The following is a 24,793-nucleotide window of genomic DNA, read 5'->3' as shown; positions in this document are numbered from 1 at the left end:
AGAGAGATTATATATATAAAATAAATGCAATAAATGTTATTTAAATTTTACTTTTTACAATTAAACCAATACCTGTCGCCTTTCAAATAGGTAATGTTGAAGTTGTGCGGCACCAGACTTTTAAGCTTTAAAAAAAATTTTAAATAGAAAGTCTTACTGGATCTGAAAATGGACTATTTTGAAATGAAGTTGAAGTTCAGTGAGGGATGTGTGATTTTATCTATTTATAAAGAGATATCTCATCTCTAAACTAAAGGGGAAGAAGGAGAGGTACAGTCATTTTTCTGTGCCCTCTTAAAATGCACTTGGGTTTTCTGTGTCTCACTTCTCCTTGCCCTGAAATAAAAGTGACAGAAACTTCCTCAGAGACCAGTTTGCTAATAGCTCCTCCCTCTATGATGCAAGAATGCTGAGACAGTGAAATAAGAAGTCTAATTTTTAAGCTCTTATTAGATGCCTTATGGGTGCTATGCAGTTAGTCCACCATTTCTCGGGGTTGCGCATTTGTAGATTCAACCAACTGTGAATCAGGTATTTCAAAAAATTTACATTTGTAATGAACATTACATTAGTCAGCTTTCCCATTGTTAGAACAAAATACTCAACATCTGTAACTTAAAGGAAGGGAGGTTTATTTGGGGTCAGAATTTCAGTAGGTTCAGTCCATGGCTTGCTTATAACAAGGCAGAAGTAGCACGGCTGAAGGGCCTGGCAGAGAGAAGCTGCTAACCCATGGCAGCTGGGAAAAAGAGAGAGAGGAGAGGAGCCTGGGACAAGAATTCATTCTCCCAGGTCACTCACACCCCTAGTGTTCCACCCCGACAGCACATTCACCTACCGAACTAAACATATAGTGGTGTCATGATCTAGTCACCTTCCAAAAGCCCCAACTTTGAACATGACACTTTGAATCTAAACCATAAAAAACATGTATAGATGTTTTCCTTTTATTATTTCCTAAATAATATAGTCTAACACCTGTTTATATAGCACTTACATTATATTAGCTATTTTCTGAGTAAGTAACCTATAGATGATTTAAACACTCTAGGAAGATATGCACAGGTTATATGCCAACACTACATTTCTTTCTATAAAGAACTTGAGCAACACAGGGTTTCATTATCTGGGTTATTGGAATTTTGTTATTTGTTATTAGGGTTCCTGGGACTAATTTTCCACAGATACCAAGGGATAACTGCATATTTTACTTTACTTTTCATGAACAACTATGATTATTCATACACTGAGATATCTGTCTGATGTTTGTACTTCTAGAGTATGTTTTGTTGCCCTACGTGATAGAGGTTATCATTTCAGAGAGTGGATCATACTTCTCTTGCGTGTTCAGCACAGTTCTTGGCACAGTTTGATGCAATAATTAATCTTCAATAGTAGAATGCTTTAAAATCCCTTTTTAAAAGCCAAGCGACTGGATTTCTAGAATTGTTTCAGTGCTTCTCTGTCCCGTGGAAGATGGCAAATTTACTTCTGAAGAGTCTTGATGATGCCTAAAAGCTATAGCAATATAGATAACATTTCCTCCTACAAATTATTCCTAGAGTATTCCATGTGAGGATTCTAAAAGTGTTTGACAAAGTAGGGACTTGTCATTATACAAATGTAGATTTCCAAAATGACTACTTCGAAGGGTGTTGCTGATTTGGATGTCTAAGTGGCGGATGTGTTTTGAAGATTATTCACTGTTACCACTTTGTGATCACAGAAAAATGGAGCCACATATTTTTGGGCAAATTATTTCTTTGTGCCTCAACTTTCTCATCTGTAAAATGAAGATAATAATAATAAATAATGCATGTGTCATAGATTAGGATAAGGATCAAAAAATTAATATATATAAAGCATTTGAATAGTGCTTGCACCTAGCAGAGACATCTCCATGTGCTAGCTATCCTTCTTAGCTCCTATTTTAAAATGAAATTCTTTGGCATGTTTTGGTTTTCTTATTGCAGTTTAGAAGTGAAAAGAAATTAAGCCCTGCTGCCAACTTCAATTAGTAAATCTAATTATGTCTTTTCTGTACTTATCTTCAAAGGAAAATTACTCAGCCAGCTTTGATATTTCTCGGTCGTGCCATGTTCTTTTCAATGGGATTTATAGTTACTAGGAAAGGAAACATTGCAAGTCCTTTGGAAGCACCAATTTTTGTCGTTGCTCCTCATTCAACATTCTTTGATGGAATCGCCTGTGTTGTAGCTGGGTTACCTTCTCTGCTGTCTCGAAATGAAAATGCACAGGTCCCTCTGATTGGCAGTAAGTACCTGTAAAGTAACAGATAAAGTATATGCAGACTTTAAATTAAACATATACAGTTTTTTAAATGAACTTTTAAAAACAAAACATTTCAAAATTTGTAATGAGGTACTGCATGGAAAGAATTAATTTATGAAGAAAGATTAGACTTGTTGTATCTGTGGCTTCATCATCCTTTTTCAAAACTTATCCTTACCACTATACTATCTTATCTTTCTTTTCCTGTGTACATCCAGAAAGACCAGTTTTCAAATACTAAACATGTTCGATTTTTTTCTTCTCCCTTCTTTTCTTTTTTGGAGAAAGAATTTAACCAAAGCCTCTGTGAAAAGCCCAGATTACATGCTACTTCATGAATTGCTCTTGGGGGTATTTGGCTGATAAATGTACTAAGTGTTTTTTCCTGTTTTCTTCATTATTGTCCTCTCAGTCTCCACAAGGGACCCATGTGTAACTCTGACAATTATGATGTGGAACAATAAGTGCTTCCTGCTATAAAAAATAATGGAGCAAGTGAAGTGTTTTTCCCACCAGATGCTTTGGTTTCTCCCTAAGGAACTTGTCTCCAAGTAACTGCTCCCAGATGCCCCAGGGTTACTGCAAACACAGAGTGAGGAGAAAAGGGTGTGAAAGCTGCTGAATGCTGCCTGATGTTGCCTTGGTGAACTGTGGAAATACTAGTACTAGTAGTTCTTGCAACTTTCTCATTCAGCCTAGAGACATTTTATCTGCTGTGCATCCTGTAGTGTGGCTTTTTCCTGAAATATTGTATAGTAACAGATCTAATTGAAGTTTATTTTGTATGTTCTAGGAAGTTATGTAGAAGATTGTTGTGCTATAATTTCTAGTAAGATGAGATAGTTGGATCTTACTTATGTACACTGTGAATTCACAAAACCATTTCTTAGGATAACCCTAAAACTTAAACAAGATAATCTCGTAATGTTCAATGTAAATTGAGGAAGAAGATATTACAGAGAAATTTGGCATTTGCTTCTTTCATATTCTTACTGCTTACTTCAATGAAATACTTTTTGAATATAAATGTCCACCTCTCCTTTTGCTATTCTTTAGTAATCTTTGGAGTGTTTGTTAATTCTTCTCTTTACTTTGCTGTCATTTTAATTTTCCACAACATTTGTTTTATGGTTTAGTCAGTATTATTGCCATGGTGGCTTTAGTCAAAAAATGACTTGTTATGATTTTTATTTGTTTTAAAGGACTGTTACGGGCTGTGCAACCAGTGTTAGTGTCCCGTGTAGATCCAGATTCCCGAAAAAATACAATAAATGAAATAATAAAACGAGCAACATCAGGAGGAGAATGGCCTCAGGTAAAACTCGGAAGATGATTATTTAAATATATTGAGAGTTTATTGTATACCCACAGACTTATTTAGATCCATAGATAACAATGTCTGTGAACACCTGTACTAGGTATCTTTAGTTTAATGGATGCTGAGTAAATGAACTAGTGAGTATTAAGGAGTCTTCTTCCCTATAAGATACCTTATGGACTTAAATGTATCAGTCTTTTTTGTTCAGCAGATTCTTTGAACTTCACTTTGCTGCATAAAAGTGATCCTCTCTGATTTTAATTACCATTGAACAATACGAATATATAATAATATTTGATATGAGACATTAAATTTAGCTAATTACAACAATATGTTGGGTTTACTGAAAAAGTAATTAAGATCTTGAATCTTTTCTGAAGTGTATTTAGATAGCACTTTTCAGTTCCACAGGAATATCAAAATCTTCTGTAAAACTTCTGTCAAACTTTTATATCATACCGCCTCCTCCCTGGAATGCCTTTTGAGGATAAAGGAGGTTATTGTTTATTACATAACAGGTCGGGGGAGTGTGATTGTAATAAGTATCCTTCTATCTTTGCCCAGATTAAAACAAGTGACTCTAGCAGAGTGGTGGTCCTGCAGTGATCTGGCCACTCATGGTAACATGGAGATTTTAAAGAACCGAAAAGAATATGACCAACCAGGAGCTTTTAGAAACTGAGGCATGAGGAATGATTTAAAAACTGATTGAGGAGAATTTGCATTTGGACAAAGGGTTTGTAGATCTAAAAATACTGTTTATGTAAAATTAATAGGTGGAAGATAATAAATAAATAGATTTCAGCTCATTTTGCCATTTTAAGAACTTTCTTTTCACAGGCAGAATGGTTGGATTTTCTACACTATTCGGGCATTGGCTGAGCAATCACTAGGGAGTGAAGGGACTATTGTATGAAGAATTCAAATATTAAAGTTCGTAGGGATCTGGGATTTGGCTCAGCGGTTTCGTTACCTGCCTTGTAAGTACAAGGACCTGAGTTCTATCCCTGCCCCCCACAAAGTTCCGTTGTGACTTTTAATGCCCCTTCCAGCATTGAGGTTATATGACTCACTTTAAACACATTCACTGTTAATGTAACTGTAGAATATCTGCTGAATAAAACATTTGTTATTGTCATAGGAAATCCATTGTTTAATTAAATTCATAATGTTTATATAATTATAGCAATTAAGCCCAATAAAGTTTTCCCTCTCTTATTATGTATTTTTGGGTACCAGGAATCAAACTCAGGATCTTACACTTGCCAGGCAGGTGCAGTGCCTCTGAGCTAAACCCTGGCCCATTCCCTCTCTAATTACTATAAAACATACATTACTAACTGCTCTAAGTGCTGAATTTGGGAACTTTATTTTTATTTTATTTACCTAGCAGTTTACTCATGGCTAAATTTTAAAAGGTTCAAAAACCAAGCTGCTATCTTACTTAGTTAATGAAGAAACTGACGTGCTACATGTCTTCCATGTGAAAAACAAAGAAATGCGGTTACAGCTTGGTCCTCAACTGCTTTGAAACTTTTTGCATTTGGTACTCAGTGCATTTTGACATGAATTTTGTCCCAGTACCAGGGTTGCTTATTTGTTACTCCACTCACAAAGCAGAAGTTGTCAGTGCGACTGCCCTCTCTCTGACTTGCTTCCCTTAACAGCCGAAACAAGTTGTTTCCTGATCGATATTTGTTGGGTCTCCTGGAACCAATTAATGAGTACCATGGTACCACCGTACCTTAAAAGCTAAAATGTTTCCTAAAAAGAAAGAAAAATTGTATTGTATATGTCAGCTAATTCAACTAAGCATAAAATACATTGCAAGCATTTTCCTTTGTCCTCAAGATGTCTCTCAATTGTGCATAGTGGAAACAAATATCATTTAAGGAAAAACGGAAACATAATCATATTATTTGGTTAAGGAAACATAGTTAGCAGGAGACTTTAACATAGTGTATCTAATGTATACTTTGACCATGATTTATATTGTATTTAAATTTATTCAAATCATTAGTAAAAACATTACTAAGAAACAAGTGTAGTATATTTGTGAATTAAGTATATTCCATATTCAAAGGTTTGATCGAATTTGTAATTATCTTACTAGTCATACTACACTTCTTTTAGAGGAAAATTGAATACAGTAATCTTATCTAGCTTTCATTGGAATCATGTGTTAGTCTTTTATTTCCTCTCTGTTTTTTAAGCATTGGCAGCTGTTTAGGAAATCAAAAGAAAGCGAATAAAGAGGTAATCTATTAATTAGACTGACATATTAAATCTATTCCTTTTTTCCCAAGATACTAGTTTTCCCAGAAGGTACTTGTACTAATCGTTCCTGTTTGATTACTTTTAAACCAGGTGAGATAAATTAAATTATGTATTGTAACAAAGTATTATGGAAGATTTCTCAAGTGATTAGATACCAATGCACAAAATAATTCTAAGCATTTCTTTTCTGATGAAAAGTTATAAATATTGTAATTATACAGAAATTACATTTTTGCTTTCTTTTGCTCTCTCTGTCTCTGTGTGTGTGTGTGTGTGTGTGTTTGTGTGTGTAGAAACCATATTTTTTTTCCTCCAAGAAACCCTCACAGATACCTGGAGTCCTATGTTCTGAAGTAGAAAACCTATTCTGTTATGAGTTATATCTTCAGATGCCTTCCAAGTTCCACTTATTTAAAATTAGGAAGGCAGTCCTGAATGCAGCATTCATCATCGTAACTTTGTAACATTTTAAAATGTTTTTGTTTAGTGCCAAAGTTATGAGTCACTTCTAGCTAGTGTGGGAGTTTTTGCTTCAAGCTTTGGTTTCCTCTAGATATTCTTTTTTTTGTCTTCGTTTTGTCAATCTTTTAAAAAAAATCTTGTCGAATAGTAAGTGTTTCTAAAATGACAGCAAGTGTTAAAATAAATATTCAAGTGTCTTAGGTACAGCCTTTAGCATTTTCCTGAAATCTTAATTTTAAAAAATTCGTCATGTTGATAAACATACATTTAGCGAAGTTTCTATTATTCTAGATATTCTTTTTTTTGTCTTCGTTTTGTCAATCTTTTAAAAAAAATCTTGTCGAATAGTAAGTGTTTCTAAAATGACAGCAAGTGTTAAAATAAATATTCAAGTGTCTTAGGTACAGCCTTTAGCATTTTCCTGAAATCTTAATTTTAAAAAATTCGTCATGTTGATAAACATACATTTAGCGAAGTTTCTATTATATATATATATATATATATATATATATATATACTCTTAAACATAGTATAGATTTATACTATGTATAATTACTATGTATAATTATTTTTTCTTACTGTAAAATGTTTATTCATATAAAAAACGTATCATAAATTTCAATGTGACTATAGGAGCCTTCATTCCAGGAGTTCCAGTGCAGCCAATCCTCCTCAGATACCCAAACAAGCTGGTAAGCATAGTATTTTACCATGGAGAGAATTCCAAATATTCCAAATAACAAACCTTCACTAGGACCCCTTCTAATATTTGAATAAGGGTATGAATAGATAAATGGTAGGAGGAGATTAGCAGATTTGCTCTGCTTTGCCATGTCCAGTTTTAAAATTTTTGCATGATAGGCACATATTTGTTGATACCAATATTAAATGCTGTGTTGCTATTGTTAAACTCCAGGAGGATATTTCTAAGCTTCTCACTAAGATAGTGAGATTAAGTTCTAAATTTAGGATCATATTAGCCTGGGTGGTAGACATTAAAACTACAAAGAAACTTTTCCTGATTCAGAGGTCATTATTTGCAGAGAAGGACCGAAGTAGTAGGATAAATTTGGGAGAGGCTGGATCTTTAATTACTGGCTCAGTACTTCCTTTCCGTGTTCCTCATTGGCAAGTACTTTAATTAAGAAAGAGAGTATCTTCAAGAACTAATATCAGATATAAAATTCAGATCTGCCTCAGAAAATACTCTCTTTTGTACAAGGTGGGCACATTGTTGATCTCTGGATATTGATTGCATCACCTTTTTCTCAAAAGAAATTGGGGGAATGTTTTGGTTCTGAGATGACTTTGTTTACTAGAGAATCCATATTAAAAAGCAGGATATATTTTTAATCATCTGTGTTATTTAAAATTAAGAGTTCTTGGGGCTGGGGATTTAGTTCAGTGGTTCTACTGCCTGCCTTACAAGCTCAAGGTCCCAAGTTCAGTATTCAGTAACCCCCCCACCAAATTAAGAGTTCTTGTTCAATTCAGCTTTCTGTTCAGTAGCTGTTTTCTCAATCTTGAGCATCTTCGGTTAAAAAATTTATATGTATCAAATTTTTACTCTTGTACATCTGCCAAGCAACCTTTTCTAAGGAACTTATGTACTGGTATCTTTTGGAAACAAGTTAGTTTTCCATATTTGGTAGAAGAGTAGCTGAGCATATTCAGTAGTTTTTTTTTTTTAATTCGTAACAACTTTCATTAAAAGGTGAATACTGGGCCAGGGATTTAGCTCAGAGGTGCCGCTGCCTGCCTCGCAAGCTCAAAGTTCCGAGTTCAATCCCTGGTACCAAACAAATAAACAAACAAACAAAAGATAAATACTGACATAGGAAGGTGATTATTTTCTTTTTTTTTTCAGCTTTAATTGAGTTTATTGGTACATTTTAGGGATACAGTACAGTTACATTCATTGTTGGGATCTTGTACCTGCACATGACAAGTCTTGATTCTCAGTTTTTCCCCTTAACCCTGCCCTCCCTTCACCCCCTCCTCCCCTCCCCATCTACAAATACTTTATTTCGTAGGGGAAGGGTAATAAGGGAAAAGAAAAAAATGTGAGATAATGAAAAGGTGATTATTTTCTATGTAGATACATAATCTAAAAATGTATAGATCAATTCACCATTCTTTAATAATAATGCATTTATTTTAATTTTCAACATGTGGCTTTTAATTTCAAAAAAGATATACATGAATCCAATATTAAAATAAAATCCTTGTTTCATTTGATGTTTTCTATCTGGACTAACAGCTTGAATTCTTGTTGTAGGACACTGTGACCTGGACATGGCAAGGATATACATTGTAAGTCACTTGTGTCTATTATTAGTTTATATGTAATTTTATTTTGATGAAGAAAAAATCATTCATTCCTCCTTTGTAGCAAAAAACCTTTTTTTTTAGTAAAATTACAGTTTCTTGTCAGACTCTTAAATCTGATAACTGGCATCTTCAGAGAGACCATCGCTGTGCCCATTAACCCCTGTTGTCTCGAATTCAAATCTCATGTTCAAATGGCTCTCTAGGTTTTGTCTGCGGTTTGTAAGGAATATTCCAGTGATTTGTTTGAATCTGACTTGGCTTTAATTTTGAACTTTCATTTCCATTGAAGATTTGTCATTATCTAGTATGTCTGTCCATATTTTATATGAAGTGATTAAGAAATACAATGTGTTTACTTTAAAAATGTTTTATTACAGTAAAAGACACAGTGCATTAATCTCTCTCAAAATATGCCCTCGAGATCTGAACATGTGTATGTTCTTGCCATTTTGTGAAGCTGTTCTGGAAGTCTTTTGTGTTTTTACAAGGTATAATAAAAAAAAAAAAGGTGAATGCTACTGGCAAGTACCCTCCACCAGAAAGGCAGTCTCATGACATTACGATGTGCCCTCTTCTGCCTTTTTTATTGGATCTGGCACTGTGCAACATATGTCTGTCCCTCGAGAGTCAAAATGACCATGAAAGGTAGATGAATCAATTTTTTTGAATCAATTCAGGACAGTAAAACAGCCAGAACCGTGCGACTGAAGATACTCAAGAGAATGGATATTCAGAATTGCTTCAGAAAGTGGCAAAAGTTATGGTATAAAATATGTTTAAAGTTAGGGGAAGTATCTTGAGGGGGATTGATGTCGTTTATTATAATGACTTTTAAAAATTTTTTTTTAACATTCACTATATACTTCAGTCGTACGTTGAACAGCATTGATGTATGCAGTTCAGATCTATTTTGTTATATGGCCTGAAATAGTTGTGATATGTCTGATAGAAGTGAGAAAATAGCTAACCAAGATTTTGGTTCCGTTCTTGGATTTTCAAAGCACAAGAATTAGAAGTTTCTATAGACCCTTAAGAGAGGAGAGGAATATGGTTTCACTATTAGACAAGCTGAGGGGAAATAGAACTCTAAAAGGAACAGAACATGTAGAAGCAAACTTTCTTCTATTAATTCCCAGTAGAGAAGTCTGAGTTTGTTTAAATTTTGATGAAAACCATATGAAACACCTGGATGTGAGGACTTGCACTAGATCTCAAATATCATTTTGGCTAGATAGGTGACAGTACATTGGAATTATTTAAAAGGAAGTCATCTGCTTTCAAGCATACTGTGAGCTTCTTTAGATACTATAAGCTCCTGGATATCAGAGAAAATGAATAATTTCTCCATTGTTTTTGTGTGTATGCAAATTGCTTTGACATAATTAAATCAGAATAGATAAATAGAGTGGATATTGACACATGTGACATGTTTGTGTTCCTGCTATGCTTCAGTTCTTGGTAATTGACATTAAGGAAATGCCAAAAATAAAAGCCCATTCATTGTAAAAAATGTGTAGGTTGTATTTTTTTTAACTCTTTAAGAAATCAATTTATTCATTAGACTGGCCTATATCCATCATGCCACTATTTTGAGTTTCTGACATACAGTTTTTCACATGAGAAAGAATTAGGAGAACTAAGTAGTATGAGAGCTTTTTAGAAACAAAAATACCTAAAAACTACTTGGGTACTTATTTCTGTTTCCTGCTGTCTATCATCCTTTGTGTCTTTACAGATTCAGGTCCCTCTGGAGATAGTGACTTAGTGACTGTGAGTTCACTGTAACTCTTTTTGTTTGTTTATGTAGCAGTCCAGGCAGATGTGGAGGTCAAATAAAAGTGACTTTCTGGAAGGTGGCTTAGGGGAGAAAATAGAGTGGCTTATTTAATCTATCCTTCTAGATGTCTGTGATAAAAAGAAAAAGGAAATCAGAGAACATTCAAGAAAGAAAGAAAGTAAAAGATATTTTAAGAGTCAGAGACTTCTTAGGACTTATAAACAAACAAAAATTATTTAAAAAGCATAGCTTTGTTTTGTCCAAATGCCACGTGGTATTCACCTTGGACAAGTCTCATTTCCACCTTTGTCTTCTGGTCCACCTAATGTGATGATTAGCATGGTATCTGTTCTTTCTTTCTTTTTTTAATTAATTAATTTCATTGGTACAATTAAGGTATACAATATAATGACATTCATCATTGGAAATTTTCACCTTTACATAATCCATCTTGATTCTTATTTTTCCCCATTCCCCTGCCCTCCCTCCAACCCCTCCACCCCTCCCTCTCTATCTACAAAGGCTTTGTTTCCATTTTTCCTTTTTCTCATGTTAATTTGTGGTACCAGGGATCGAACTCAGGACATTACACTTTCAGGCTGGCGGTGGCACCACTGAGCTGAATCCCCAGATGGGTATCTGCTATTTCTAATTTCATTTTCTCTCCTCCAACTGCTCTTTAGGTGCAGAATTCAAGACAGAAATTTTAAACCGGTCGTATTTTAAGAGAGAGGCAAGTCAGGGAATAAGCTTAGAGACAGATGGCTGTGGAAAATGTTTCCCCTCAGTAGAAGAAGTGTCTGGTTTGTCTGTGGGCAAACAAGACAGGTTTAATGACATTTTATGTATGACTTCATTTTTTTTTTCTTTTGCAGCCTTCAGAATTTTCATAACCAAATAAGTATCTGTTCAAATAAAGCTCAATTTAAATAATTAAAAAAAGGTGTACTTGATGATGGATAATGTGGGTTGAGCATGATTGGAATTTATAGACAGTAAAGGATTTTTACCCTTTCAGATGGACTTTGAAAATTTATAATTAAAGCCAGGTGCAAGGGTGTACACATGTAATTCCAGTTACCTGGGAGACTAAGGCAGGAGGACTGTGAGTTTGAGACTACACAGACAACATAACAAAACCTTGCCTCCAAAATATTATAATTCATATGGAAGTGTTAAATTAATTAATTTTTATTTTTGTTTTGTCTTTAGATAGATTCTTACTATATAGTTTTAAACTGGCCTTGAACTCATTATGTAGCCCAGACTGGCCTTGAACTCAACTTACAGTAATCCTCCTGCTTTAGCCTCCCAACTGCTGGGATTCCAGGCATGTGCCATGCTCCCTGTTGTGAGGTGGTAAATTTACTTCCTAAATTCATTTTTAAAAACTACATTCCTTGTTTAAACTCCCAGCTTCCCTAAGTCCCTTAAGGTAATTTTTACAGATAAATAAATTATTAATATAAAGAAAAAGTTGATTGGTTGTTTTCTTTACCATATAATCTAATCCACTCTTACTGCTGTCTGGATCTAAGGAGTATAAATCAAAACTCCCACATACATCTTTTTCAGGGGGTCTACATACCTATGGGAAAGCTGCAAGTGGGGACATCATTTTCAAAAATTGTCTCTGAAAAAAAAATTGTCTCTGAAAGTTTTGTTAACCACTTTAAAGAAAGCCTTTGTCTAGTAAGCTGGGCATGGTGGCGCACGCCTGTAATCCCAGCACTCCGGAGGCTGTGAGTTTGGGACCAGCCTGGGCTACATAGTTCCAGGTCAGTCTCAACTACATAGTGAAACCCTGTCTCAAAAAAAAAAAAAAAAAGAAAAAAAAGAAAGAAAGAAAGAAAGAAAGCCTTGTCTAGCGTTACAATTTGAAACTTTTCAGATTTCCCTATAGCTAAAACATGTATTAATATCTAGGGCAATTTTGATAAACTTTCTGCTTTTAAGGAAAGGCCCACAGATTTTTCTTTTAAATACCAGACGACTTTGGAAATGTAGTGTTCTATTCAAGTGTGTTCTTGTAAACATATTTCTGTACCTTATAATGTAGCTTTAAGTATATTTTCTAGGGATTTAGGCATATGAGTCTGTGTTTTCAGGAAACTGCAAATTCTGGGTTCAGTCTATTAAGCTGTGGCTCAGAATCACAAAATTATATATGGTATTATATTTGGTTATTTAACTTTTGAATAGTTGTGAATAGGAATGGTTGTGTAGGCCCAAGACATGTTATAACTGCAGTGTAGTATTTATAAACACCGTAAATATATATATGAATAAAGTATGATATGGGGTACCTGTGTGTACAGAAGTCTGGGGGTAATAGTAGATAATACATGTATTACCATATAAGGGTAGCCCTCTCTCTCTCTTTTTTTTTTTTTTTTAGCCTCCAGCTTTGTGTGCTTACTTTCTGCCAGCCCTTTACAAAAGTAGAAGTTGAGGTAAGTCAATTCAAAATGGAACTTGAGATTTGCCTTTTTAAAAATTTTGAATTTCTGGTCTAGAGAGACCAGATATAAACTTCTGCCACCTTTAAAATAAGCCATGGATTTTTCAAATCATGTGTCTACGTCCATGCTGTCAGATTTAGTTTTTGGAATCATGTCAGGAAATACTTCTAACATGTAACCACTCTGGCTGGCGAGATTTGTATCCCCTGTTCCCACCTCTTTACTCTTTTTAATGCTAACCTTTGCTGAGTTGAATGAAGGGCTTTGACACCCTGACAAAAGGAGCCAATGATAGCTGCTGGAGCCAGCTCCTTGAAGAGTAGGTTCTGTGAAAGCCAAGAGGCACCGCTTAGGGCTGTAGGAGAGACATAGAGGTCAGAATCCCTCTCTTAGGGAATCATTCCTCACATGAGACCCTCAGGAAATCATACCGGAAAGTGGCTCATACATATCATGCATCACAGGGCAGTCTTGCAGTTTGAGATGTAGTGGCAGGAGAGTAATTAGAACATTTGGAAAATTCTGATCATGTTTTTAAGGCTCTGAAGGTTAGTTTCAGATACCAAGTGACAGCCTCAGGTAGCTACTGAAGAGAGGGTTAAGATGTTGTGTCTAAAGACTTGTGCCTGGATATTATAATTGCATCCATGGATTATGTAAAGAAAAACTTCTATTTGCATATGTAGTACAGAGTTCTGAATGGAGGCTTGTGCTTTAAGTGACAGGAATATGGGATTTAATTCACAGGAATACTATTTTGCTTTGATGGATAGCTTAGGCATTCAGCCATCCAGAAGTCAGCAACACCAAATGATATAGGGAGCAAATTGTATTTCAGAATGAAATTAGTGAAAATTTTCTTGAGATATGCATATTGTCTGCTTACCTTAAAAATATTTGTTTGTTTTATTTCACACCCATACACCTCTAAAACCAGTTTAGCATCTTTCAGTACAATTTTTAAAATGGCACTACCTCTTGAGATATACTTAGATGTTTCTAGAAAAAAAAACCTTAAACTGTGTGCTAACAAGTTCAGAAAGTACCAGAGTAAATCAAATCTGTCAAGTTTCTTTTCTTGTCTTTCTCAATGCCTTTAAAGTCCTTTATTGTAGAACACCCCCCCTCCAACTCTGGATATCTCTAGAACTAGTATGCCACAGAACATGTTTCAAGAAGTCTTGCATCATGTTATTCCTAAGTGCTCTGAGCACTGTTCTTCCTTTTCGAATAGCTGCTCAGATAGTCTAATCCTATTTTCTTTTCTTGAAATAAAATTTTAAAAAACCTTGTACTTGAAGTAGTCATGCTATCTTCCCTGCAAATTTGAAAGATAAATGTGCAAGCACACACCTACCCACCCACACCTCTGTATCCTTTCATCTGTATTACCTTATTCCTTCTTTAGCTAAAAGAAGATCTAGCAACAGACGTGGACATACACACAGAACTGTACTTTTTTGTTTAGTGCATGTGGCAGTGGTCAAACTGCACTACAGCAGAGATATGTAAATTCCTCTTTTTTTGCCCTCACTGCTATTACCACATTTCCTTTCCATGTCACAGCTTTCTTTTTTTCCTTTTTAAAATTACAATATTTGCATTCTCCAGCTGGTCCTGAGACCTGTTTGGATAATATTTCCTGCCAAAGAAAAGAATGTATCCTTTGTTCTATAACTTCGCAAACAAAATGGCTTTCAGCTGGTTGAAAATATTTCAATCAGTAGGGATATGATGCATCAGAATTGTGCAGGGCAAGAAGGCAGGAATTTATGGAGTTTAAATTTAGTATTCATATTTTATATATCCTAGATTTATGATGCTATCACCTGGGTAACTCCTATCTGCTTTATGATATTTGAATATTTCAAATATCTACCATTTGGATGTTGCTAAAAATATGTACCAGTAGCCCTTCAGGCACTAATATATCCATATCCAGGCTTGAGGCTCTGAAAAGCTGGGCTCTACTGAAGCTTTCCCACATTTCTGCTGAGGCAGAGCTTGAGCTATCCCACATGGAACTCTATTAGATGTCTTAGTTCATTTTGTAACTCCATTTTCAGGTGTCTTCCTTGCTCTTTTGTTTTATTTGAAAGTTGCTGGAAATCCCGGTTACTATTTCAAACATGTTTTCAGAACTTCTTGAATATTAGGAAATTCAGTATGGTTATTCAAGAATGTTATTATTTTGATCATTTTAAAGGTGGACTTTCAATGGATTATTAAAGTGCCCTTTCACGTACTCTACTGTGAGCCACAGGACAGCTCGGTATATTGACTGCTATGTCATTTGCTTTCACAAATTTCCCTTTAGGAATGATGATTACTAAACTCTTTAATTACTAAAAACTTGGATACTGACAATCTACTTAATATATTAGGCATATTTTCTTTCCTCCATTTCCCTATCCCTCTCCACTTCTCTAATATGAAGATTATTTTGGGGGAAAAATGTTAAAATTTCTTGTTTCTTGGATTTTAAAACTGTAAGTTCCAAATCTCATGAGGAAATGGTCTCTGGCACCTTTGAACAATGATAAAGATGTGGGGGCCAGGGATTTAGCTCAGTGGTACAGCACAGTGCCTGCCTTGGAAGCACAAGGTCCTGAGTTCTATCCCTGGTACTGAAAAAAAAAAATGATAAAGATGTGTGTAACTTACAGAATGGCCCTACCAAAAATTATTCTTTTGAAACATGACATTGCATAATGGATGCACTTAAGTGTCTTTTAGTGATCACTTGTATCGTCCAACTACTTTTCAAGTTTGCCTTTAGAAGTATGTGGCTTATAGGCACAGGAAACATGATAGCTGGTAAGAAACACTGCAAAGTGAGACATAAATTAAGAGCTTGCTGGATGACTGGATGAGAGAATGCTCATGCTAAGTCAGACTGTGTAGTACCATGTGGACAGCAGTTAGTTTATGAATAGAACATGACCTCAAAATGGATGTATCTGACATGTCTCAGGGTGCCTTCAAAGCAGGTTGACTTAAGAAGCTGCCCAGTATATTTAAGAGACTTTCAAATGATTAATCTATAGGCATATAGACATATTTTAACTTATAAATTTCTTTCACAGAGCTTGTAGTGGCTGTCATGAGGCCTAAATCCTGATGGGCAACATAGCCTTAACAGAAAGGAATTTCTTAATTTGAAAAGAATATCTGATTTAACTAACAATGATTGTTATGATCATTGTAACTAATAATGAGTGTTACCATCAACAACTATACACATGTATTATTTTTTAAGTCTTCAAAGAGCCAATTACTTGGGGAAAGTTCAAACATAGTTATGTGTCACTGAACAACAAGAGTTCATCCTGAGAAATGCAATGTTAAGTGTTTTCATCATTATTTGAACTTACAGAGACCAGTTCTGTTTAAGTCTGCTGCACACTGAGGCTATGTGGCTTAGCTTATCGCTCCAAGGTACACAGTCATTTTAGCAGGTTACTTTATTCTGCCTACAGTTGTAACATAGTGGTATTCGTGTATCTGAATACAGGAAAGGTATGGTAAATACACAACAGTAAAGCTTTAAAAAAAATGGTGCACCCTGTATAGAGCACTTAGTATGAATGGCACTAGGCATCCAACCATCTTGTTTTGCCTGGGCCACATGGAGGGAAAAGAAAGTGTCTTGTTCAGTAACAATAAACACTTGACTTCACAGGCAGGCACACACCGATAGGCTGAAATGCTATTGTTAATAATAGCTGTGTTTTACTTGCCAAGTCACACAAATGCATGTAACGTCCGACATACTTGGGTTTTCATTTAAATGACTGTTTGGCAGCTTCAGAAGCCAGAGTTAGCTCTGCCTGAGCCATCCTAAACACCATTCCATTGTTGCTTACATGGTCAACATTTGTACACTGCACAAATGAGTCATGAAAAATATCCATATGAATCATGGTGCATGCCTATAGTTCTGGTCGAGGAGGATGGCAAGTGCAAGCCTAGCCTGGCAATTTTATGACCTAAGGAGACCCTGTCTCAAAAAACTTAAAAAGTGCTGGAATATAGCTCAGTGTGAAGGCCCAGAATTCATTCCTCAGATACCTCCCCCGCCCCCAAATCCACCACACAATAATGTTAAAATCTTATAATCTTGTGGACCTGTGTTATTAGCTGTCTAGGACTACATGTGGCCTACAGGCTATAGGTTAGACATGCTTGAACAAGCCTTTTAGAAAATTTCCATCTCGAGTGCACGTACACACCCCACAAATGTATTTGTTCTTACAAAGCTAATTTGTTGTGGAACTTGGTAAAGTTCTGGAATTTTATAAGTAATGGTAGAAAAATGGTATGTTATAAAGAGTATTAACTGGAGTTTTTGTTCCAGTTTTACTACATACCTGTTTGTGCTTGAGAAAATTACTTAAACCTCTCTAAGCCTGTGTTCTCACTGGGAACCTATCATATAGCGTTGTGAGGATTTAATAAGATTACTTACATGCTGACATGGGGTAAGTGTTCAGCATTAACTTTTATTTCCCTTCCCATCTGGAAGTTTCTCTGCTTTTGCATTTTCTTTCTTTGAAGATTTAAAAGAAGAAACATGGGAAGAAATAGAATTGCACCTTCTTTGAGATTGAACTTTTAAAATTCTTTTCTATTACAAGAAAAAAAGAAGAGTGGGCCTAGTGTTGTCACTTGTTGAGCTTTCTTTTCCTACTCCTTGCTTATTCAGTAAAAAAGAATGTGCTTGATGTGGTTGAGAAACAATGAATAGACTAGTTTTACTGATCATTGATGTAGAGGGCTGGCTCTAGTTAATGGACAGCTTTCTGAGGAATTTTGACTTTATCTTCTGTGCAGTTTAGTTTAAGCCCAAGAACAGGTGGGAGACTCTGAAACAAAAAGCACAAACAAGCGCTGTTAGTCTGGAAGCCTTGTCAGCTTGTCCTGCCCACCTGGTGCAGGGTGGGGCAGAGTAAAGTGTGTGAAGGTGTGGAGAACATTTAAAGTAGGCTGGGGAATACAACTATGGATCCAGTCTCCAGTGCAGTGTCAAAGGAAGTAGAATTTCCTAGGTTGTTTTCTGTCTGAAAATGTGACCAGAATATGAGGTAAAAGGGGAATTGTAACCTGAAAAGCATGGAGCATGTTTAATTTTGTTGAGTCTCCCTCACTAGTGACTGTCAGGAGTGAAAATGCAGGATCGGAAGTGACTGAGAAGATTTGTGATAGGCACTGGGAAATGAGAGATTCAACATGACAGAAAAGCTATACTGAAATGCCTGATTCCCGGGTCCACAGTAGATAAGCAGGCAGATGATGCCAGAGAGGAAGGAGAAAGAGGGATGAGTAGGCCCTGATGTGACCGCTAGGTTGCCACAGTCTCTGCAAGACCAGTTGGGGGAGAAGTAAACACTCATGGGTAACGAGGAGAAAGTGATGGAGGAACTTGTCAGAGGAAAAAACTAGGGTCATAGTGTTTGTTCCTGTGGCTGAAGTAGAGTTCAGAAAAATATCTGTGACTAAGTGAAGTCTAGGTGTCACATGGACCCATGTCGCCACAGTACCGAGGATGAGAGAAGGTGGAGGTGGAAGAGGAAACTGGGTCCCAAAGTCCTTGGGGATTTAAATGCGTGTGAGGAGCCATGAGAGATAATGGTAGTCAGGTTCCTCTCTATGTGGTTCATCTTCCTTCCCAAATAAAGGGTATGAAGAGGCGTTGGTAGCATAGTGGTTTACATAGCTGCCTTCCAAATAGAGGGTGTGTTCATACTACAGTGTGAGCCTTGTACAAAATGGAAATGCAGTAGAGGGCCAGGTCTTACCCTAGGAGAGGTGATTTTTTATTAGGATTTCTAGGAATTCTTCCTAGAAGGTACAGGTCCTCCAAGGCGAACAGTGTCACATCCAGGCTAATTATTTTGTACTCTCAGTGGAACTTATTTCTTCAAGAATAAAATGTCATGCAAATAAGAAAGTCATTAAAAAGTATTTAATGGAAAATATTACTTGCACTACTAGACACTAAACCCATAATTCACTGTATTATGTTTGGTTAACAGCACAGCAGTGATTTATTTTTCAGGATTTTCATGTGTATGTGCTTTTATGACCCGTGTAAATCAAGTATAATGTAAGTGGTCATTTGTCTTAAATATGCAGAATGATTTGGTAAATTACAATTTAACTTTCTTATACTATTTTGTCAGATATTTTACTAACATTGATTTTAACCTGTTTTCTTCCTTGAAATTTAATATTAAACATATATAGAAAATGTTACTAGATCAAGTTGGAAGGAATTGTTATTTATCAATATATATTTGTAATTTGTTGCTCTGGGTATTTAAGTGATGTGGGGACCTCTGGTGGTTTAGTTTATTTTTCCACCTTGAAAAAGAGCTCAGCTGAGAGCTCAGCAGAGCTACATATATGAGTCCAATTGGAAAGGAGGTTAGAGATCATCTAAGGAGAGTTTATCATTTGACAGGAGAAGGACCCGAGGCCTGTAAAGGTTAGACATCTTTTCTAGGATCACTGAGCAAAACCAAGACCAACTACTCTTTCTGTAGCATATCAGTGCTCCCTTAGAGAGTGAGTTAGCAAAATCAATGTTGTTATTCTCTGTCCTAAATATTTAATGTTAAACAATTCTCTTGCATGCCAGCTATCCTCTTTCTGGCCACCCTCACACCCTCTATACCAGGTCTCAGGTTTCTCATGAGACCATCCAGGGGTGCTGCTGTTAGACTCTTTTACTTTGGTTCATTCACTCCCTACCACTGAAGTCACTTCGCAAAAACTGGGACCTGGTCTTGTCCCTCCTGTGCTTAAACTTCACCTATGAGTCACTGGTGCCATAGGCTTCCTGATGTGATTAACAAGATTTCAAAATAGGTCCATTTGGAAAAAAGTGGCATTTCTTTATACAAATCTTTTTCTTTCAAAGCATTGCCCTGCCATTTATGTATATGGATGACCTTGGCTATATGGTTTAATTTCTTCAAGCCCCATTCTTCACCTCTGAGATGGGAATGGTAGAACTTTGCTAAAATTGCTGCAAGAGCCAATCATATAAAGACTGAATATAAAGAACCTAGCACATAGTAGATGTTTGATAGATGGTAGCACTTCTTGGTTGCTTAGTTCATTGCATCATAAATTTCTACTGTAGTGTATGGAGAGATTCTGGGGAGCAGGACTTCACTACCACGTTTCATGAATAAGTACAATGCCTAGCATGAAATAGGTGCTTAAGCAATATTTACTGAATGTAATTGAGACATGATATCTTAAGCAAGTATTTTAATAATTGTAAGCTCTATTTTTTGTTATAAAATTAATAATTAAATGAAATAATACATATAAGAGACACTTAGCATGTTGCCTGTTTATAGTTACAGTGGCACCTTGGTTTCACGAACTTAATTCTTTCCACAATTCTGAACACAAACCAAATTAATTGCAACCAAATCAAACTTCTCTGTGAGGCCAATATTGTCCATAGCCATTGAATTTTATTTGGTTTGCAACCAGTTCTATTTATGACCAGGTTGGTGGAAATAATCAAGTTTGTGAACTGAGGTACCACTTATAATTCAATATATGGTAACCAACTGATGGCAAAAATCATTTTGAACCTTAAAAATTCATGATAACGTGTTGGCTCTTCTATAGGGAACTCTCTACACAATTAGCTCTTTTCTATACCCTCTCCCCAGGAACCATTTGCAGTTTTGGCTGCATTTTTCTGGCCCTGGCACAATTAATCATTACCTATTCCTGCTCTCATACTCTAGGATGGTTATTAGAGAAAATAAGGTCTGAAAAATCTTGGGCTAAACCCAGACCATGTAGCTTGTATGACATTGGGTCAATTAATGAGGCTTCTTGGTCCCATCTCTAGTTGAGGTCATAGGGGTAATGATACTCAGCATAGGGTTATCGATGTGTTGTCTGTCCTACTAAAATGTGGATCTTCTTTTGAGTGGGGGTAATTAATCTTGACTGAAATATTGTAGGTGTCCCCAATATATGTAAGGACTTAAATATGGCAGCAAAAGCTTGTCAATGTTAGAAAACCATCAGTCCAAACAAGGAGACTACAAATGAGGCACCACAGAATAGCAGGTGGAGAAAAAAGTAAAATTAGAAAAAAATGATAAAACAAAATGTGGTGTTAAGCAAAAATCTAGAAAGCCAGTGCTATAATTTTTTAAAGTGGAAAAATAACAAAGTTCAATCAGTTCATAAAAATATGTTGCTGTTGAAGTGGATGGAGGAGATAGAACTATTAGAAATAAAAATAAACAGGAAAAGAAAGTAGAAACCCTTTACATAAAGGAGTGAGAATTGAGAAAATGCAACTCCGAGAGTATATCAATAACTACAGATCCATAAACTTCCAGAATTCCAGACATTGGCTATTTTACCCTCAGAACAACCAGGGCAGTAGGTGATCGTAGCCCTCGTTTTAGAGTTGAGGAGGGAGTTCATCAAAGTCAGTATACAGGCAGACCCAGGACTTGGATATGAATTTGCTTAGTCCAAGCATCATGCAAACTATGCTCTAGAAAGGTAAGGGATTAAATATATTGATAGGTTCTAATTTTTTTTAGCATTTACTGTCTTAGGACTAAAGATTGTTACGGAAATATATGTTTGTCTTTCAGTTTATGCCTGTTCAGGTACCAAGTGATGAAGAAAAAAAGGATCCTGTTCTTTTTGCCAGTAGAGTCCGGAATTTAATGGCAGAGTAAGTGTCTGTATGAGCTTATGACCAGTAAATACTTCGAAAATTATAAGTGAATGTCACTTAACATAGCTTTAAGGCATTTTTTTTTTTCCTCCCACGAGGGCCTCATTTCCCAACTCATTTTGATAAGTAAAGTAATGTGCCCAGGAACACAGTTGGTAACATGTTCTATAACTATTTCTCCAGCTGCAGCCTCAAAGTAATGGAAATGCATCTTTATCAGACGGATGAGGCAGGTACAATAATCAGAAGAGATCGAGCAGTGCCTTCCAGAGGTGCAAGCCTCCTGGCTGGCTGGTCACTCACTATCAGACAAAGCCTGTGCTGGTCTCAGCAGTTCCTTCCTAGGCCGGCCTTCTGTTCCTTCAGCTCCATCCACCTGCCCAAGGGAGTGTTTCAAAGGCATTAAGAATTATAGCACTAACATGAAGAAAGTTTGCAAAGGGAAAAGATGCACAGAAAAGGGAAAAAGTTACTCTTAGGAACGAATGGCTATAAATTTAAGATTTAGAAACTGTAAAACAGAAGGTGCTTTCCTGCTCTTAAGGCAGTTTTAACTGGCTAGTGTTGTGATTAGATAAATCACCCCTTGTCTTGTAATGAAAGAAAGTGTTATACCATTACCACCACCCAAGCAGCCTCAGGGCCCTCCAGATGTGTACCCTCTCCCCAGGTACACCTCCCTCAGTCAGTCCTTCCCTGTAGGTTTGGAGCTAATAGGCCAGCAGTAATTTTTTTCTGTAGTAAAAATTCAACAGGACTTCTGAATTTAGCTTCAGAGCTGAATTTGGTCTTGTAGCCAAATTTGGGATATATAAATATATATAATTTGACATATATATATACACACATATATTTTAATATTTCATAGTAGAATAAATCTTTTTTGAAAAGAGTGAACATTTTGCCAAAAAGATTTTTATTACTAAGTGTGCTTGCTTTATCTAGTGTCTAGGTCAGCTACAAAATTTGCTTTTAGGTTATTTTCTTCCTTTTCTTTCCTGTTTTCATCCCAGCCTATGTTCAAAAGTTAGGAACTAAGGTAAGTATTAGGAACTGGGAGAATTTATATCAGATATTTTGGTTTTCCAAAAGGTACCTAAAAAAGGAGAAGGGATTTGGTTAGGCAGCCTTTCTGAATTTGGAGAGGTGTAATGAGTAAAACAAAAAAACAAACAAAAAAACTTGTTTAATTGCACAAACCTGAACAAGTTCCCTTCAAAATTTCTCCTCATGTCTGAAATGGAAATGAAAATTATTACCTTGCTTCTCTCATGGTATTTATTATTAATGAGACTCAACCAGGAAAGCATGTGAAAATGATAAGGAGCAAAGTAGATGTAAGGTAATGGTGGAACTACAAAGTACTACTAATAAATAACGTAACACATGCTGTGGTAGGTGTCTATTAGGGTTTTCTAACATTACCTGCATAGCAACTCTATGAGGTAAGGGATTAGACTCAGGGAAGTAAAATAGTTGGCTTAAAATTATGCCAAATAGTAACTGCGCTGGGACTTAGATTCACATTTCCTGTTACCAAAGCTCAAGCTCTTAACTATTATGGTTTAGCATTATAATTCCTGAAATATTTTATATTTTTATTTTTCATCTTAAATATTCTTATATTAAAATATTTATTATTCAAATCAGGGCCAGAAAATCCATTTTCAACATTTAGTATTCTTTACAATGGTCCAACCAAATCAAATATGGCTAAAAATGCAATTTTGTGATTTTCACTGAATATTTGTGAATAAAAATTTAGTGAAGAACAATCTTTAGGAAATTATTTCATATAATTTTGCAGCCTTTCTTTTTATTATCTTATTGAGTTTAGTGGTACATTTTAAGTATATGGTACAGTTACATTCATCATGGGGATCTTGTACCTTTACATGACAGATCTTGGTTCTCATTTTTTTCCCCAAACCCCACCCTTTCTTTTTGATACTGACTTTTTAAAGTTCTTATTAATACATATATTTTTATAAATCTGTTTCATATCATTCACTCTGAGAAGTTATGAGGTAGAAAGCCAGAGTTATGGTCTCCTTTGAGACTAGAGGATGTTCAGCTTGGAAGAAATATCAGCTTAGTTTCAGCTTATTTCAGTATTTTTAGAGGACTGTAGAAAGAAGGTAACCTAGTTATAAAATCTAGTTATAAAAATGAAAAAAAAAGTGGTTTGGATAGATTTTTCACTTGCAGCATGTACAAATGTCACTTATTGGTTTAAACAGTACCTGGACAGGTATTCTTATTTTGTCTTTACAATACCATTGTGAAGTAAAGTAATTATTCCTATATACTGATGAGACAAATGAAGCTGAGAGTCAAATAATAGAAGGCCCATATCTGGTAAAAGACAGTTAGAACTTGAACCTAAGTCTTTTGAATATTTTTCACATTCACTATTATATTGTTCTTGTTAAAACACGAAGCAAAAATTATCATCTACATAGACAGAAGCATACAGGCATGAAGACTTTTACGTGAGCCATTGTAAGTCTGTGAAGAATTAGAAAAATATATCTTTGGCAAGGAAAGCCACAGTCACTGAACTAAAAAGTACTAAATACCTTTCCATTTACTCTTATTTTCTGATCAACTCAGGCCTACTGAAAAATCATTATATATATATATATATATATATATATTTTTTTTTTTTTTAATTTACCGGTAACAGATCATACCTATGAAGATTGCAGACTGATGATCTCAGCAGGACAGCTCACGTTGCCTATGGAAGCTGGGTTGGTGGAATTTACTAAAATCAGCCAGAAATTGAAGTAAGTGTACTTTAAAATTATTGCACTTTCATAAAAGTTTTCCAAAAAGAATCTGAAATCATATTATTTTGATTTTATCTTGCTTTATTATTGCTCAGCTCTAGGACTATGGTGGTATTTATAAGGAAAGCCAGGATTGTGAATTTATCTCCCATCACAGTTATTTTGTTTTTAAAATTTTTTTCAAAAATAGTTAACTCAGAGATGTGTATTAGTCACAGAATGAAAACAAGAAGTAGGTGTCAGTGTGGATCCACATAGGTCGCCTTCCTATTTGGAAATGGTTCAGAGTAGTTGGCCAGTCCTGGAGCCTTCTTAAGAGAAGGGTAACTTAACCATTTCCACTTGTGAAAA

The 24,793-nt window shown here is 35.6% G+C and overlaps 1 protein-coding gene across 1 annotated transcript in view; it reads left to right on the top strand.

Annotated features, from left to right (window-relative positions):
- Window positions 1–24,793, top strand: part of Lpcat2 (lysophosphatidylcholine acyltransferase 2) — a gene marked incomplete at its 5' end in the record, with an annotated part of 70,233 nt that overhangs the window by 9,614 nt on the left and 35,826 nt on the right. Inside the window, 8 exons of the mRNA XM_010630005.3 lie at window positions 2,057–2,274; window positions 3,495–3,607; window positions 5,917–5,977; window positions 6,983–7,041; window positions 8,628–8,662; window positions 12,856–12,910; window positions 21,565–21,648; window positions 24,315–24,439. Of these exons, the coding sequence (XP_010628307.1) occupies window positions 2,057–2,274; window positions 3,495–3,607; window positions 5,917–5,977; window positions 6,983–7,041; window positions 8,628–8,662; window positions 12,856–12,910; window positions 21,565–21,648; window positions 24,315–24,439 (750 nt within the window). The remainder of the gene's footprint in view (window positions 1–2,056; window positions 2,275–3,494; window positions 3,608–5,916; window positions 5,978–6,982; window positions 7,042–8,627; window positions 8,663–12,855; window positions 12,911–21,564; window positions 21,649–24,314; window positions 24,440–24,793) is intronic.

The sequence above is a fragment of the Fukomys damarensis genome, unplaced genomic scaffold (assembly GCF_012274545.1).
Source record: "Fukomys damarensis isolate Sample0158 unplaced genomic scaffold, DMR_v1.0_HiC HiC_scaffold_32, whole genome shotgun sequence".
In the NCBI taxonomy this organism is placed as follows: Eukaryota; Metazoa; Chordata; class Mammalia; order Rodentia; family Bathyergidae; genus Fukomys; species Fukomys damarensis.
The sequence above is the reverse complement of the archived record's forward strand: the minus strand, read 5'-3'. Positions and strand labels throughout refer to the sequence as shown.